General features: G+C 40.3%; 2 protein-coding genes across 10 annotated transcripts in view; one reads left to right on the top strand and one right to left on the bottom strand.

The window, feature by feature from the left end:
* Window positions 1-13,724, top strand: part of LOC129731825 (vascular endothelial growth factor receptor 1) — an 89,238-nt gene extending 75,514 nt beyond the window's left edge. For 3 of the 7 annotated variants that reach the window (XM_055692155.1, XM_055692152.1, XM_055692157.1), the window contains 6 exons: window positions 436-1,663; window positions 1,733-1,901; window positions 2,350-2,636; window positions 11,822-12,426; window positions 12,487-12,640; window positions 12,700-13,723. In XM_055692155.1, the coding sequence (XP_055548130.1) occupies window positions 436-1,663; window positions 1,733-1,901; window positions 2,350-2,636; window positions 11,822-12,426; window positions 12,487-12,640; window positions 12,700-13,133 (2,877 nt within the window). In that variant the 3' untranslated portion in view covers window positions 13,134-13,723. Of the gene's footprint in view, window positions 1-435; window positions 1,664-1,732; window positions 1,902-2,349; window positions 2,637-11,821; window positions 12,427-12,486; window positions 12,641-12,699 lie in introns of all 7 variants that reach the window. The other 4 variants (XM_055692150.1, XM_055692151.1, XM_055692154.1 and 1 more) reach the window with 3 other exon arrangements.
* A 116-nt stretch (window positions 13,725-13,840) lies between these two features.
* Window positions 13,841-16,332, bottom strand: LOC129731823 (translation factor GUF1 homolog, mitochondrial). Of its 3 annotated transcripts, none has more exons than XM_055692149.1 (4): window positions 16,316-16,332; window positions 15,978-16,260; window positions 14,161-15,916; window positions 13,841-14,098 (listed from the first exon to the last, which is right to left on the bottom strand). In XM_055692149.1, the coding sequence occupies exons 2-4, from the start codon at window positions 16,031-16,033 to the stop codon at window positions 13,973-13,975; spliced, it is 1,938 nt and encodes a 645-aa protein (XP_055548124.1). In that variant the 5' UTR covers window positions 16,034-16,260; window positions 16,316-16,332; the 3' UTR covers window positions 13,841-13,972. The 3 variants fall into 3 exon arrangements, with proteins under 3 accessions (XP_055548124.1, XP_055548122.1, XP_055548123.1); XM_055692147.1 differs by having other exon boundaries at window positions 14,161-15,925; window positions 16,316-16,330; XM_055692148.1 differs by lacking the exon at window positions 16,316-16,332 and having other exon boundaries at window positions 13,842-14,098; window positions 14,161-15,919.
* Window positions 16,333-18,071: the final 1,739 nt, after the last annotated feature.

Here is an 18,071-nt window from a genome sequence, read left to right as displayed (position 1 = left end):
CGTGCAGTGTTATCATTTCTTGTTCAATTTCTGGAAAATGTGTACCCTTCTTTACGAGCCTTAACAAAATTCTTCCAACTCTACCTAAATAAAATTGATAGTGGACAATTGGCTTTAGAATCCAGGGTGGTACGGTTGGTGCAAAAAGTTTCCACGCTACACTTTTACACCTGTTGTGCCTGTTTTGCAGCACTATCTGTGCGTAGAATTTTACCTCCACCCCAAAATTTGCACCACCGTTTAATCCCTGCATCGTGTAATCTCCATTCCCGTGTCGCTTGATCCAGTAGCTGCTTTCGATATGTTTTGTGGGTCGTCTCGCCTTGCAGGTTGTAGGTGTTGGTTATAAAACCCTTTCCCAGTGCGTGCATGCAAAAGTTTTCCTTCTAATTTTGATTCCGTATGCCATTTCAACCTTAATGTAACTTTTTGTAGGGATTCCGTGTGCAAGACAGTGGTAAAAATCAGGAGATCATCACCGTAGAACAGTACAGCTTCCAAGCAGAAACGGCTGGCTACGTTGCATGTTACGCGGTCAACAGCGAAGGGCAGGACTTCGTCAAAGCGGATCTGTTGATTAGCGATCTCGATGAGCCGGTCATGATTACACTAGAAACGCCCAAGACAGACGTCACTCGAGGGGATCTCGTAGAGATCGTATGCGCCGCATCCGTGTACAACCACACCAACCAGATTCTGTTCTTCCGTGACGATGTCGAACTGTTTGAGGACAGCGAAAATGGTATTGAAATAAAGGACTGGTATGAAACGTATGCCTACCGGCGAAGGCTTACATTCACCTCCGTTGGTAAACAGCACGAGGGAGATATCCGATGTCAAGCGAACGTTGCTAATTCGGACCTGGTCGAGAGCAAAGAGATAAGACTGGTGGTACACGAACCGATCGCTCCGAAAATTCTGGAAGGAACCGAAACGGTCGAGTTAGAGCTTGGAATGGGAGACACAAATCAGTTCCAGTGCAGCGTCGAAGGTATGCCGCAACCGACGGTAGAGTGGTTGAAGGATGGCATTCCTATGGATTTCGAAAATGACACAAGAATCCAGCTTATCAACGGTACCACGGTTTTCTTTCAATTCTTGAAAACCGAAGACTCGGCCGAGTACGCCTGTCGAGTGCAGAATAAAATCGGACACGCGGAGAAGCGTTGGAACTTGCGGGTGAAAACCGTAACCATTCGAAGAACCTGGATTTATCTGGTTCTTTCACTGCTGATAGTATTATTCTTAGCTGTGATTCTTATCTCAATGTTTTACTATAGAAAAAAGAAAGAAGTTACGGCTATGAAGGAAGCCGGTCTTGCTAATTTCGAAGAAGGAAATTTAGAGCAAATGAACCCGGAAATCTCACTAGATGAGCAAGCGGATTTACTTCCATACAAAACCGAATACGAGTTTCCGAAGGAAAAGTTAAAACTCGGAAAACAATTGGGAGCAGGAGCCTTCGGGGTCGTCATGAAAGCCACCGCTCAAGGCATTATGGTAAACGAAGACGAAACGGTCGTTGCCGTTAAGATGGTTAAAAAACAAACCGACAATGAAGTGATGCGAGCACTGATATCCGAACTGAAAATAATGGTTCATCTGGGACAACACTTAAACGTGGTAAATTTGCTGGGAGCCGTTACAAAAAATATTGCCAAACGTAAGATAGTTACCTAAGAATGAAGCAATATTCATGATCAATCAGTTTATTATACTCTTTTGATTGCAGGTGAACTCATGGTAATTGTAGAGTATTGCCGCTTTGGAAACGTGCAAAATTTCCTGCTTAAGCACCGACCGTACTTCATCGATCAGATCAATTCCGACACGGGTGAAATCGATCACAGCATCGAGAAGAACCAGTTCCGTTGGTCTAAAGCAGGTTACATGTATAACAGGTAAAGCTTTCCTTAACTCACCCAATTCTATTTATGTTTGAAGGTGAATGTAATAACTAACTTGAATGCCTATTGAAAGTTGATCGAACTTGAATTAGTGAAAAAAAAAATTCTGCGAATCAAGAGCTGAACATTCTACTAAAACGTTTTATCCATATTTCTATTTTCATATCGTTCAATTGCCTGCTCTATGGGAACTCTAAACTGCCTAATCGAACTACGAACTGAAACCATTCTAACCTTACTACCTTGGAACTATCACTTTTACCAACATCCGATCGTATTTTTTCGCCTGGATTTCATTTTTGTGCAAACCGTGTTCTAACCTCATGTACGCTGACCATTTGTCAATCTGGTGTGTGTGTTTATGTTGCTATTATTACTATTATCACTACTACTGTAATCATTTGGTGCTGGGCTGTCTGTGTTTGGTGCGTGTACGCCACAGTCAGGGCTTGAAGTATGTTAATCTTTCGTTTTCTACACACAACGTGAACAATCACGGTGTTCCTGGTCAAAACCATAACAACAACAACAACTACGAACGTCGACTGGCCGCAAACAACGATCCAATGTACTGCAACTACATCAACTACAGCAACAGTAACTCGGCAAACTATACCAACCCGAAGAACCATCTTAACTCGAAGGGATACGTTAGGCACTCTGGGATCCAGAATATGGCGATGGTTGACAGCTGTAACACCGAGGCCACAGTTATGACTTCAATTGAGGGTAAGTTTTGATTTCATTGTCCCAAGTCCCAACTCGATAAAATAATCAAACTTGAATGAAATAGTTGCTATAGTTTCCGAAAATTATCACCAAACAGATAGGCAATTATGAAGTATGATTTTGTTCAAAGAAAACATTACTGTATAAAATGGAGAACACTACAGTATTTCCTTGACTAGTTTTGCGGCGAGCATTGTCACAACGATATTATTTTGTTATTTTTTCTCTAAAATTGATGGGAGGAGCTTGTAGTCTCAAAGTTACAGAGTCCACTATGATAAGTGGATGATCATTAGTTCGAATCTTAGTAGAATCAGACGGTTCGGTGTCAGAGAAACTTTTACAGGTGAGGCCATTCTCAGGCTCCCCTCATCCCCCCACTTTGACCCTTCCGTTACGCTAAAATTGAAAAAAAAAATAGAAACTATTATTACCGATACTTGGCAGGAGTACCCAACGTACAAAAATCCGTCACCACGGTGACAAAAACACCTTCCTTTCCGCAACAGTCGTTGGAGCTGCAGAGGCAAACTCGGTCCCTGACAATAACGATTTCAATACTTTCTTCCGATTGTAAGGAAGTAGCCTTTATCGATTTATACAAAGTGGAAGCTACTGAATTGTTGTACAGTCAGGTTTTTTTTACGCGGGGGATACGTACCTCGTAAAAAAAAAACCGCGTTAATTCGAAAATCCGCGTAAAAAACGCGCTAATTCAAAAATCCGCGTAAAAAAAACACGTTTTTTTTTTAAATCCGCGTAAAGTAGTCCAGCAAGAAGGGGCTTTAGAAAAAACCCGAGACGCTCTAGAACCAGTATTTAAAATTGTCCTCTTTGACGGTCATTCCGGATCTTTCGGTGAGCGGAGAGTATTTTTTGGACTGTCTTTTACTAGATAAACACTTAAACGTTTCTGGTTCCAAACCCACGTTAATTCGGAAATTCGCGAATTTTTTTTTGAATTAGCGCGGTATCGCGTAAAAAAAACTCGTTAATTCAAAAATCCGCGTAAAAAAAGACCGCGTTAATTCAAAAATCCGCGTAAAAAAAACCGCGTTAATTCAAAAATCCGCGTAAAAAAACCTCGTAAAAAAATCCGCGTATAAAAAACATGGAAGATAGGTAAAAAAATTGTTTAGCATGTCAGTTCCGATTTCGCTGAAACTTTTCACAGTTGCTTTTTTTTTTTTTTTTGATAATAAGGTCCCTTTATGATATCCGCTGTTCATGTTGACTCGCGACTGCTGTTTCAAAAGGGGCCTATCCAAAATGGTTCCTGATGGGTGAAAATGTCTATATCAGAAAAACGACTTGTTTGATTGAAATGGTGCCTTCAGCAAAGTTGTAGGAATTTCAATGTTTTAGCATTTTTATGCATTTTGGTTTCTTTATTTTATATTCTACTAGCTGACCTGTCGAGCTTCGTCACGCCCATTTTCTTTTATTTAAATAATTTCAATAATAAAAATAATTTTTTAACATTCCAAATTGATTGATTTCTTGCGATTGGTTTATAGTTTAAAATGGTTGGTTTTATCGGAATGAGAACATCCTCGTCTTTTAGCTTCTGTACATCACCTCGATTCTGTAAATACCCATATGGGGTGGTATTCGGTAAATTTCATCAGAAACCGTAAGTCGTCAACATGGATTTCAGGAGTCAATCTTTGGCATCTGAGCATCAATCGGATTCCGAAATACTTATATTGGGTGATATTTGGTCACTTTCCGCTGTTTTTCAGAAACCAGAAGTCGCCGTCTTGGGATTCAAAACATGTGGAGTCGATTTCTGGCCTCCGAGCGTCATTCTGGTTCCGCAAATACCCACATTTGGTGGTATATCTTCCAGAGTATGGAGGAGTGTCAAATCATCATAGAAACATTTCTTACCCTTAAAAATCTCCACATGCCAAATTTGATTAGTTCCCGAGTTATGCAGAAACTTGTGTCTGATTTGTATAAGCATTTGTATATCCAGAACAGGGAGGGGTGTCAAAACGACTATGAAAATTTTTATTGCCCCTAAAAACCTTCTTATATATATAATTTGGTTCCATGTACCTAATAAGTTCTCGATTTGTACAGAAATTTGTGTTTCATTTGTATGGGACTTCTTCCTCCCAGAATGAAGTCTCAAAGTATCTTAGTCATTTTTCTCGGCCCCTGAAACCACGATATACAAAATTGTATGCTGATCGAATTAGTAGTTTCCAAGTCTATATGGATCAGACAGAGCTGCATTTTTATATGTTAAGATTTCTCTTATTTTTTCACTTTTTGGCTTCTAGACATTCCAGACTATTTTATCCATGACCTTTTTTGCATTTTTGAAACTCGTTTGAAGCTCTGCAAGTTTAACATTTGATTTTGTTGTCATTTTGTTGTACCGTCTGCCGGGGTGAGATTAAGCCACGGGGGTGAGATTGAGCCAAAACGGGAATAGTTGTATGTGAAATTACTTGAGATTTACAAAACCTAATACCTCAAATTCAATACTTTATGAAACATGACATATATATTCACAACTTAAAATGGAATTTAGATAATATCAGTGAACTGTTTCACTTAAAGAATGTTTCAAAGTACAGGGTGAAAAACATGCGCAAATAACGTTATCCAAAAATGTCCCATGAAAACCAACCCGATCGAGAAATCACAAGAACTTACTGCTCAGTTGGTACGTTAGGATGTCGTCTCCAATGTGTTGAGGAAATATTATGCATTAAACCTGTGCCGGCTCAGAAAATAATGTTTTTCCAAACTGTACACTTTTCGAGCCCTTTTGGGGTGAGATTGTGCCAAGCTATATTGAACGGCACAGTGTGCGGAATTCACACTCACGACAAAATTATATCAGTGTACATCAAAACACTTGCATTGTTTACATAGGGTATGTTTTTTGTCCCCACAGCATAAGGTATGTTGTCTAGCTATGGTATTCTTTGAAATAATGACTAAAAGCTTGAGAAGCTTACTGTTCTCAACTGTTAGATAGAAATTTTCAATCATTGATATTACTTATGGAATGTAACAAAATTTTGTACACCGATTCTATATAAACTGATGACTTTAAAAGAGAAGAAGGAGGGTTTGGGTACGTTTCCAGAGGTTTTGAGATCTCTAATGGAATATACAGTTGTCAATGACACATAATAATTAAAACGAAAAGTCTTCTCAAACTTCATGTCCTAACGTTTCCCCTTTTTAGGCTACCTGGAGACGCCACTATGTGTATAGAGACTGTCTATAAGCCACGTTCTCATAACTATTTACTCTATGCATCAATTTGATCCAGCCATGCATTTTTATATAATTCATATGATACATAGTTTCTGATCAACCCTCTAAAGCCCCTCAATAGTCCACGTTGTTTATGGTCGTCCCTATAGTTACTGTTTTATTATGTTAGTCATGTGGATTATTCGTAGACACACTACTGTTCATTTAACAGGTATTAAATTCAACTTTTTGTTTTTGGCACAATCTCACCCCATAGAAGGAGTGAGATTGAGCCAAAGTTCATGTATTTTTAGCAAAATTATAGTTAATTGTAACTCAACCATATCTGTTGTAGTTGATAACAAAACATTCTAGAATGCATTGGTGTATTTTGGATCGGATTCTTTGCTTAAATGTGTGCGTTAGAAGCTTGAGATCAAAAAAGCATCATTTTTTGGCACGATCTCACCCCGGATGACGGTACTTCGTATGTCGATTCGGCTTAATTTGGAGGATGTCTTCCGAATAGCGAATGTAGAAGAAAGAAGAAGCTTTTTTCAAATAGACTTTCGTTTCAACACTACACAAATAGCGCGTTTCGGTAAAGCTCCAAATCCATCAGAGACATTTTTCCTTCTTTTATTTGCCTATGACGAATGTCATGTCGGCTGTTATCATTTGATCAACGTACAACAAACCAAATTGAGCATGTTTTCATCGACGGCCAATTCCTCTTAGGGGCCGTTCAATAATTACGTAAGCATAATTTTCAACTTTTTCAACCCCCTCTCTCCCTTGTAAGACATAAGATTTTTTGATGCCCCCCTCCCCCAAGTAAGATCTTACTGCCAGCATATATAGATTTTTTTTGCGGATATTCAATTGGCTCGGACCACTATCTAGTTGCGGTATCTTTGCGCTCAAAACTGTCGACCGTATAACACGTGCGACATTGCCGAACCCCTCGGCTCAACATCAAGCAGCTCCGGGACTCTCAGGCGGAAGTTCTATGAGAAGGTAAACCAGTCTCGCAGAGGCTATGTGCCGCAAGCCGACATGTACAACGACGCGAATGGGAACCTTCTCACGGATGCCAGCGATGTGGTAGAAGAAGTACTCCGATGGACACCTGAATGACGATACAGCAAACGGAATAGCGGAGTGGGAACTGATCTAGGCACCAGTAGCAGATGACCAATTACCAGCCCCCGATGTTCATAATATTCTTTGTGTGTGATCGGGAAGCTAAAGAAAAACAAAGCCGCTGGCAAAGACGGACGGAGAACGAGCTTTTTAAACATGGTAGACGGCGCTGGCCAAAGTTCTGCAATGGGTCATTTCCAGGATTGGGGAACAGGCTTCTTCCGTTCTCTTGATTTTTGCTAAAATTTCCTTCTCTACCTGCCAAACCTCTTGGAGAACTAGACTTTCTCTCACATAGAGTGAGTAATTATCCACATTTAGGCGTAGAGTATTTCAGTCTCAGAGTTTCTTTTCACTCCTAATCATCGCGAGTTAGGGGTAAACATTTGTTTGCTCTCTAAGTTTAAGAGGGAGTAGTTTTCGTTAGCTTCTCCTTTACTAGAAGAGAAGTTGGCCAAATATCAAAACATTTAGGTTCACATTGAAGCCACATCCTAACCGTTTTCGAATTTAATTTTGAATCGCGAAGAGGGTTAAGACAAGATGATGGACTTTCCTGTTTGCTGTTTAACATCGCCTTTGAGGGTGTGTTCCAGAACGCGGGCACTTACGCCCTACTGAAGGTCGAAGCCCGACGAATCAAACTGCGAATAAATGTGTCGAAAACGAAACAAACATGCGAGCGAGGGGCTCCAAAACATCAGCTTTCCAACTCAAGTCTCTGCAGATAATAACACCAGCAAGGAGCTGGAGAGACGCTTTCAGGCTGGAAATCGCGCCTATTTTTCACTTCGGAATTCTTCGATCGAGTCGAGTGCGACGGCGCACGAAGTTGACGCTGCATAAACAACGCTTCTCGCGGATAAACGCTCTTGAAGTTTTCGAACAGAAGATGCTGCGGACTATCTAAGGGTACGGGTACCAGACGACAACCCTGTGGAATCACTCCTCTTCAGCAACCCTGTCGGCACCAGAAATAGAGAGGCGAAAAAAAGAGGTGGCGGTTGCAAAACATTTTTCTGTCGGCTGCATTTCTTTTGCCAATACCACTACTGTTATAGAGGAACGCTCTCGAATGTCGTCGAAAAACTGTCATCGCTTGGTACGTTTTTTTTTCTGAGTAGCGACGTGCCGTGGCGGAACAAAAAGCTTGAAAGTCTTCGAAAAAATAGTCAAAAACATTTTAATAAAGTAGTTCCATACCAGGGAAGATTCTTTTACTTTTACGAGAGCCAGGGTAGAAAACGCGATGAGATCTTTTGAATCTTCAAATGTAGATAAAATTTTTGAGATTTTTAGGGGAAGTTTAAGGTTCAATCATATTCCATCAAAACAGGGGATAGTAAGTCATTTTCATACCTAAAACAGAGAAGCGTGATGGGGCGCATTCAAAATTATTCAGATCCATAAGTCTTGACTGAATTCACACTATGCTTGCAAACATATAAATCGCTTCTGGATTGGGAGGCTCGTTTGTTACGGTAAGGGCAACAAAAGGAACTCCGCAAAGACATTGACTTCCGCCATTTATGTTGTTTTTGGTTGTAATCGATTTCTCAGATGTTTAGAAGTAAAATATTAAAGCTCATCTTGATGAGAGGTTAGCTTGACAACATAATTTTAGAAATAACGCAAGAGATTTTAAGATATATCCACTTCTTGAAGATCTTAACATTAATCGAATAAAAGCTGTAATCGTACCTTTCACTAAAAAGAGGAAATTCAGTCTGAAAACTCTCAAGCTTGGGATAGTAGAAATTCCAATTAGCGAACAGGTTAAATACTGAGGAGTCATTCCGGATGCCAAGCTGAACTGGTATGCACATCTTGACTATGCAACCAACAAGGAAGGCAGTGCACTATAGTTGTGCTCCGAGTCTGTTAGAAGCACGAGCAAGTTGAAGCTTGCGACCAAAAATGGTAATATGGTTATTAGGATGGGGCAAAGTGATCGATTTACCAGAAACAAGTTTTTTTTTGGTTCCATTTGGGGCCCCAAACAATCCTATCTTTATTAGAAGTTAATTACTTTTGATTCCACTTGAAATTTGTAAAGGGAAACCTTCTTTTTTGCATTTCTGTATTCATTATTTTAACGCCGATCAAGGTTTCTTTACAGTGACTGAAGACCAAAGAGATTTGGTCTTTGAATAGTTTCATAAAACATAAACAACCTGACTGGGAGCGTGTCGATGCAGATGCCATTGTATTTGGGGATAGCTCCAAACGGCCGAAACACAAACGGCCGAATCTCAAACGGCCGAATTTCAAACGGCCGAATTATATCAATACAAACGAAAGGCCGAAATTTCGATCGGCCGAATCACGAAAGGCCGAATTATAGTTTTATTTCACTTTTTTTTTGTTGCATACTTTTTAAGCAACATAAAAAAATGGATAAAAAATTGAAAACTTGCCATAAATGTGTAAAATAACTAGTTTTTTCGTTGAACATTCTGTTTGGAAACGATATCAATACGGCTCTGCCGCATAATCGAGGGCAAGGAACCAAGGCGGCCCTAAGCCGCCGCGGTGTCCGATGGCCGAGTCGGCCGCCGACCCGCCGTTGGAAGCGGCGGCCTCTCGCATGCAAACAACTGATCTGCTGGATTGCCCGGATTACTGAAGCATAGGGGCAATCCCCTAGTTTAAGTCCGAACGAGCGGTAGCGAGTAAGGACAGCATGCGCCCCGGACAATCGAGTTGGCCGAAGGCCACGAGTGTGTTGCATTAAATTTTTAACAAAATCAATTTTCAATTTTTTTTTTTTCATTCTATGAAACAATAAGGAAACGGAAACAAATAACAATGAAACAAAATTAATATTTTCGAAACCCTCTTTGTATAAATTCTCAGAACTTTTCGCATGGGTGGTAACACTTTATCGAATCAAATAGCCAAAATTCTCCTTAAGCATTACGTATTTTATGGACGTTTTCTTACAAAATTTCAGCTCATATTTAAAATGAAGAAAAAAATTCCTGCTATTATCAATCGAACCTAAAATGATGTATAATCGAGTCCATATATCATCGAGACTATATATAATAGGGTGGGGAATCGTTATATGGAAAAAACGAAACTTGATAGCAGAAAGCCAGAACCAAGTTTTTTTGTTTTATTTGGGGTTCCAAACAATCCTAAATTTATCGGAACTCGATTGGTTTTGTCTCCGCTTGGCGCATTGCATTTCAAATTTATATGGAGATTTGTATGGAAAAACCAACTTTTATGCATTTTCCATTCTAAAGATCTCAAAATGGCTCAAACCATAGGTTTCATAACTTCAAATGGTAGGTTTTTTGATGCCCAACAATTTGGCCGAAGACACTAAAGAGCTAGAGTGTTCCAAAAAAATACTAGAGCTGTTCAAAGTTGAGTATGTCGAAATTTATGTTGCAAATCATTTTTTTTTGCCAACACTGCCAGTGTACCGGCGTCAGTCAGATTTCCACAGAAGTAACCTCTGAAACTCGTTGTAGATTCTTTCTACGCCTAGAACATTGACCTAAATTTGTTTCCTTGATCCAGCTGAGGGTACAAACTCGTAACGGCAGGTTACTTCTGATGGAAATCCTACTGACGCTGATACATTGGTAATGTTGGCAGAAAACAAGATTTTCTGCATTTAAATCGACATACTCCAATTTTAACAGCTATAGCTCTTCTTAGGGACATTCTAGTTCTTCAATGTCCTCTGCAAAGTTGTTAGGCGTCTAAAATACTATACTTTAACATAATGTAGTGCATTATTGGAGCATTATTGAGCTCTCTAGAAAGGTAGATGCAAAAAAGTAGGTTTTCCCATATAAATTTTCATACAAATTTGAAATGAAATGCGCCAAACGGAGACAAAACCAATCGACTTCAGGTAAGTTTAAGGTTTTTGGGGCCCCAAAAGGAACCAAAAAAACATGGTTCTGGAAATTCGATCATTTTCCTTGCCCTAATATATAATCGGTTCTAACCTCTAAATAAGTACAGTGACGTTTCGATTATACCAAGATCAATTTCTTATTTATTTCATATTATTTTCGTGTGTATGTGTTTATATAAGTTCATATGTGTGTGAATGTAAAGTTTTTAATGTTAGTTATAGTTGTGCTGTTGGCTACCTAAAGTTTGTAACTTAGAGTGAAAAACAAAATGCATCAGAAATTATAGAAATCGTGTAAATCTATTTTAACGAATAATAAGTTCGAATGAAAGAGGCTGGGTTTCACCGCTAGGTGGATAATTTCGGGTTTCATTCAAATCATCATTAATTATCAATGATTTTTCGGCCTTTCGAATGATTCGGCCTTTTGTGGTTCGGCCGTTTGATACATTCGGCCGTTTGTTATTTCGACCGTTTGAAATTCGGCCATTTGTGATTCGGCCGTTCGTGTTTCGGCCGTTTGTAGGTAAACCTGTATTTGCGAGGGGACACGAATAGTGAACAGGGATTTATTATTAAAGTTCACATCGATGAACTACATAATTCTAATCCCCTAAAAAAGCTTAGAATCATTGAAAAACACAACATGATTCCAAATTAACTTCAGAACCGCTAAAATACGCTTCTAAAAGAGAAAAGGCTAACATGTAATACGATTCTAACTAGAATCAGAATCACTGAAATCCGCTTCCAAAGACCGGAAAAGGAAATAATACCAAACTGAATCTAGAACCGCTAGGATACCAAAACAAAAATGATCTCAAATTAGGCTCTGAATCGTCGAGGAACACTGACAAATCTGTTGGTTTCTGCCACTTCTTGCTCGCCTGAAAACTTGTTTGAAACACTCATTAAGATGAGTCAATATATTTTGCTCTATTTCCAGGAGAAGAACTCAACACCAACAACACGGTTAACTCGAACGAACCTCTGTGGCGCTCCAACTACGGCATGGATTACAAGGGACCTGCCCGATCAGTGACCACCACCGATCTCGTGTGCTGGGCTTCGCAGGTTGCCTGTGGGATGGAATACCTAGCCTCACGGAAGGTCCTCCATGGAGATTTGGCAGCGCGTAATATACTGCTCTGCGATGACAACGTAGTCAAAATTTGCGACTTCGGCTTAGCACGATCAATGTATAAGAGTGACAACTACAAGAAGAAGGGTGAAGCTCCACTGCCCTTCAAGTGGCTGGCACTCGAGTGCATAAGTGACAATATCTTCGGCACGTACTCCGACGTGTGGGCCTACGGTATTGTTCTGTGGGAGTTTTTCTCCCTAGCTAAGGTTCCGTATCCCGGGATGGAAGCGAATCAGGAGCTGTACAATAAGCTTCGCGATGGTTATCGAATGGACAAGCCTCAATACGCCAATCAGGATGTCTACGATATTATGCTAAACTGTTGGAACGTGAAACCAGATTCGCGTCCCTCGTTCAAAGATCTGAAGAGTCGTTTCAACGCGATGCTGCCGGAGGAATTGAGAAACGTAAGGGTTTGATGCAATGTTTGATGAACAAATGTCGATAAATATTCTGAATATTTTCAGCACTACATCGATCTCAACGAACCATATCTAGCAATGAATGCAGAAAAGGAGCAAAGAGGCGAACCAGATTATCTGGCTAGTCTGGGTCCACCAGAAGAGCAGGCCCCATCCGCACCCAACTATGTAAACGGAATCATTCTGCCGTTACCTCCAAGTACGTTATTTTATTGTGTTTTTAGAATATAAACTGACATCTAATTTTTGTTTCCGCAGTTTCCGACAACCCAGACTACTTGAAGATGACCAACGCCAAGTCGGACTCGGAGGAGAGTCAGTTCGATTTCGCCTCGTTCAACAACAGCCAACCGTCGCCTACATTGAAGAACAACCTGGACAACAGCCCTCAGCAGGGTAGCAAACGGCACAAGAAAAAGGGTATCCCTGAGGAGATTCCTATGCTTCACAATCACGGAAAGCATGGGCAGGGCTTCAATTCCGACTCGGAAACGGAAGCAACCAGTCCGGTACCGATGGTACGAACTTCAAAGATGCAACAACCAGAACACGAGTACACAAACTTGAAGCGGTTGGATCGACCGCCTGTCGGAGGAGCGCCGGACGGCAAGCAGCAGTCTAACGCGAATGACGCTTTTAGCAATCCCGGTTATGTGGTAGTGAAAACGGTCAATGAGAAGAGATTACACTAGAATTCGGACGAGAGAGGTCCTCTGGAACGCACAAACCATCCTCATTACTTACTTGATAGCACATTTGCACACACACATACACACATACATAATCATAAGACAGTGCAACCGATCGAACTGATCTGCGTCTGTCGACTTCCTCGAGTATAAGGGACCTATTCTCACAGTTACCTAAGCTCAGCTTTTTACAGCACTACTGAGTTAAAAGGGTGGGATGAGAATAGGGCCTTTAGATGTAGACGAGCTATTTTGGACTGAGTAATAGAAGAAAAAATATGTTTTTAACGAGCTGTCAATTTGAATGTGAACCGAATGTACGAAGCTTTTGTATCTATGTGAGCGTAAACCTAGTAGAGAAGATTATATTTACTGCTAGTATCGCAATCAGCGCATGTTTTCCATGTAAACGCAAGTACTCTTAAGCCACGCTTTTTCGAAAAAAGTTGCCTTAGTAAGTCGTATGAGTAGAAGAATTTGTTTTGCTACCGTAATGTTTACACAGGGAAAAGTAAGCGAATGTCTTTCATTCATACGACATAATGTTTTTAACTATCATAACGACGATGTACATAAATAATTGAAATATAATTCAATTGTAGAAGTAAAGAATGCAGGAACGTTTATTGAAGTAATATCACAAAAAAGTAAGGAATTCAAAGGTTGTAAGAGAATTTTTTGCAAAAAAATATTAGGGGGAAATAATGTCAACTTTTAAGACCACAATAATTAGGCTTGTTCACGAAAGAAGTTAACACTTAGGAGAATCAATTTATAGTAATATATCTCCTATCTAGTTTTTAATTCATCAACTATCCACGTACCTGAGTTCGCCGATTTCGCTATCGCTTAAGAACGTTGATGAACGTATCTTTCGGCACGTTGATGTTCGCAATGGCTCGCATTTTTTTCTTTCCCTCGCTCTGTTGCTTGAGCAGCTTCATTCGCCTGGTAACGTCACCACCATACTGAAAGAAACAAAACTTACTCCAGACTAAATGTAACTACCATAAAGTTGCTTTTTACTTACCAACTTAGCTGTAACATCCTTACGATACGCTTTCAGCGTTTCACGGGCTACCACCTTTCCTCCTACCACCGCTTGAATAGCAATCTGCACCATCTGCCTGGGGATTAGCTCCTTTAACTTGAGCACCAGCTCCCGAGCATGTGAATGAGCTTTGCTAATGTGTACCACCGTGCACAGTTCGTCCACCATCGTACCGTTGAGTAAAACGTCCATCCTGACTAAAGCACTTGCCACATACCCGTGGTCCTCATAATCGAAACTCGCATATCCGGAACTAATCGATTTAAGCTGGTCATGAAAGTCCACCACAATTTCATTCAACGGCATCAAATAGGTCGTCATAATCCTATCGTTGTCAATATTAATCGACGTTTTCTGGATGGCACGCCTCTCCACGCACAGCCCAATAATAGGTCCAGTGCACTCTGTCGGTGCAATTATAGTACCAAGCACAAATGGTTCGTAATATTCTTCCACCTGAAACTTGTCCGGAAAAAGAGCCGGATTGCTGACGTAGATAATCTCGTTCCCTCCATGGGCTGCTATAATTTTGACTCCTTTGAGATGAATTTTGTACGTCACTGAGGGAGCCGTCAAAATAGGATCCGCATCGTACTCCTGCTGCAGTCTTTGACTGAAAACGTCCAAATGTAACAGTCCCAAAAATCCCAGCCGCCAGCCTTGACCTAATGCTGGACTAGAATCGGGATTAACCGTAACCGCTGAATCATTCAGCACCAATTTCTCGATGGCACTCTTCAAGTACGGATGCTGCGATTGGTCTCCGGGATAAACACCAGCAAACACCATCGGCTGTTGCGGTTTAAATCCAGGCAACGGAATGCACGTTTTGTTCTTCTTCAGATAAAGTGTGTCGCCTATGTTGGATTCCTTACTAGTTCTCATATTACACCCCAACAATCCAACTTGACCAGCAACTAACCGCTGAAGCGGTTTTTCATCTGGTTGCAGAAGAGCTAAGCTCTTCACCTCATACGATTTCCCCGTATGGCAAGAAGCAATCTCCTGACCGACAGACACCATCCCATCTTTCACATAGATAAGATTCAAAGCCCCGCGGTACCGATCGAACCAACTATCGAATATCAAAGCTCGAAAATCCGCATTTCGATTGGCATCAGGTGCCGGTAATCTTTCGATTATAGCTTTTAACACCTCCTCGCAACCCGTTCCATGCTTTGCGGATATTTTGAGCACCTCATCCGGGTCAATTTCGAACAGTGTGAACAATTCCTGAGCGACTGCCTCCGGGCGTGCATTTTTCAAGTCAATTTTATTCAACACCGGAACGATAACCAACTTTTTCGAGCGCGCCAAGTGATAGTTTGCTACCGTTTGTGCTTGCACTCCCTCGTTAGCGTCCACCAGCAGCACCACTCCGTCACATGCGGCCAGCGAACGTGAAACCTCATTTGAGAAATCCACATGGCCCGGTGTATCGATGAGGTTCAGCAGGAACTGCTGACCCTTGTGCTTGTAGATTAGAGAAGCCGTTTGGGCTTTCACCGTAATACCGCGTTCTTTTTCGACCTGCAGACTATCCAGCACTTGCTTATTGCCAGCTTGGGCGCTTATCGTTCCCGTCAACTCTAGCAGTCGATCCGCGAGGGTACTTTTACCGTGATCCACGTGAGCGATGATGCTGAAGTTTCGAATCCGATCAACCGCAATCTGATCGTAGATGATGTCCTCTGATTGTAATGTGGAGGATACGCTCAGAAAGCGGGCCGGTAACCTTCTGAAACTGAATTGAATCAGCTTTAATATTTTACACACTTTTGATGAAATTCACACACCTGACAGACGAATGAACTTTTCCGATGACCCGAAAAACGGATATCATTTTGAACATTCCTTAAATTTTTTTTGAATTACAATAACGTTGTCACATATTTAGTAAAATAAAACAGAAATTCGTAGAACTAAAACGACTAATCGCCGGTTTTAAGTTTCGTAAACAATGTCGTGTTTTGAGTTGCAATCAGCTGTTCGGCGAAGCAAGGCCAAAACATTTGAGGGTGACACAACAATGCATCTACACTCTGCTATAAAAAGATCGAACGAACGTGTGAAAATTACCTGCAATAAAGGTGAAATTACTCATATGTGAATTATCGTGAATGCGAAATCTAACTTTTTCCGAAAACCGTGAGGAGCAATTGTTGCTGTTGATATTGTCCTTTCACAAAAAAATTAGAATGCAGGGTATTTTCAAGAAAAAGAAGAAGCAACACCCGCAACTGTCAGACATCTCAAACACTGGTAAAAAAGTGCTGTAAGGAATAGCAATCGATACACGTTCAACTGGGGATAGTAAAATGTTCGTAATTGAAATACAAAAATATCCGAATAAGTTTTATTCTCTACACTAGAGATGGTCGGGTATGGGAAATTTGTTACCCGTACCCGACCCGTACCCGACTCAACAAAATTTTCAAACCCGTACCCGACCCGAACCCGAAGTCTGGTTTGTTTAAAATACCCGTACCCAACCCGAACCCGAAAAATATCTATTCCAACTACCCGTACCCGACCCGTACCCGATAGAAAAAACGCCGAAATTGCCGGTACCCGACCCGTACCCGACCCGTACCCGACCCGTCCTAGATTTTTTTTTAAATTTTTTATTTCAAAATGCCTGGGTACCTCGCGTATTTTTAGGTTAGAACCGAGTGTGCGTGTGAACGAATGATAATGAACCCAGAGTTTCAGGCGGGTGGTCCACTATAAGGAATCGGTCCACTATGAAAAGTGCATGTCTGGTAAAGTTTAAAATGAACGACGAATTTTATAAACACATTAAAGGGAAAAATTTGATAATTCACTGCATTTGCCAAAAACCTGTAATTTTGAGTATAGATTCGGTGTCATCGATAAATTCTAAAAATCGGTAAAAAACAGATATTTCTGCACATGCACAGTACAAACCAAGACTATGCAGTCGCTGTCAAATCTCATATATTTGTTTCGTACTAAACATCTCAATGCACAGTGGGAAAGCGCTGGCCATCAAAACAAATGTTAAAACGTCAGCTGTTTCATAATATTTTTCCATTATTGATATAACAATTAAGTGCTTAAGTCCAAAATTTGGGTGCAATATCATAAAATTTGATTTTTTTTTAAAACTTTTCAAAGCTCGACATACTAACGTTTTTGACATATTTAAAAAAAATATATCATAACAGGTCGGACTCGATTATCCGGAACATCAAAAAAATTTTCATTCCGGATAATCGAATTTTCCGGATAATCGAATCACCCAAAAATACTGAAATTTTGCGATTAACGAACATAAAATAAATATTTCTTTTCTTTACTTTACTTGTATGATGCAGTGGCGTAACCAGAAGTTATTTCTGAGGCGAAAAGGGGAAAAATCTTGAGAAGCAAAAAGAAAATAAATTGGACATTGATTATTATCACTTAATTCGGACATGTCCCAAACATGCCGGAAGTGACTTAAATGGTAACAAATATGCCAGAAGGGATGGTAAAGGCAAAATTTTGGAATAAAAATTGAAAATAGACACCAAAAAAATGAAATTCCGGATAATCGAGTCTAAAATTCCGGATAATCGAATTCCGGATAATCGAGTTTCCGGATAATCGAGTCTCCGGTTAATCGAGTCTCCGGATAATCGAGTCCGACCTGTACTTTCGAAGAAAAAGTTGATTTGTATTTAGTTTTTATCTGAGAGAGAGATGTATATTTTTGATGTAGCGAAAGTAGATTCATGGATTCAGTATCCATCCGTGCAATTAAGATTTATTAGTTCTGATAATCTTCTGTGAATTAAGGTTGAATTCAATGGGATTTGTCTACATTTTTTCATCGACATTCGATTGATTCATTATTTTTAACGCGAAAGATAGAATTCAGCGACGTG

Source organism: Wyeomyia smithii, chromosome 3 (genome assembly GCF_029784165.1).
Source record: "Wyeomyia smithii strain HCP4-BCI-WySm-NY-G18 chromosome 3, ASM2978416v1, whole genome shotgun sequence".
Lineage (NCBI taxonomy): Eukaryota > Metazoa > Arthropoda > Insecta > Diptera > Culicidae > Wyeomyia > Wyeomyia smithii.
This window is presented reverse-complemented; position numbering and strand designations above follow the sequence as displayed.

Excerpts from the sequence above, each read along its gene's own strand:
- LOC129731823 (XM_055692147.1), bottom strand. The coding sequence starts at position 16,033 with ATGTTCAAAATGATATCCGTTTTTCGGGTCATCGGAAAAGTTCATTCG. Across the intron at positions 15,926-15,977 it reads AAAGTTCATTCGTCTGTCAG|TTTCAGAAGGTTACCGGCCC; the intron begins GTGTGTGAATTT and ends GATTCAATTCAG. Across the intron at positions 14,099-14,160 it reads AGGATGTTACAGCTAAGTTG|TATGGTGGTGACGTTACCAG; the intron begins GTAAGTAAAAAG and ends TGTTTCTTTCAG.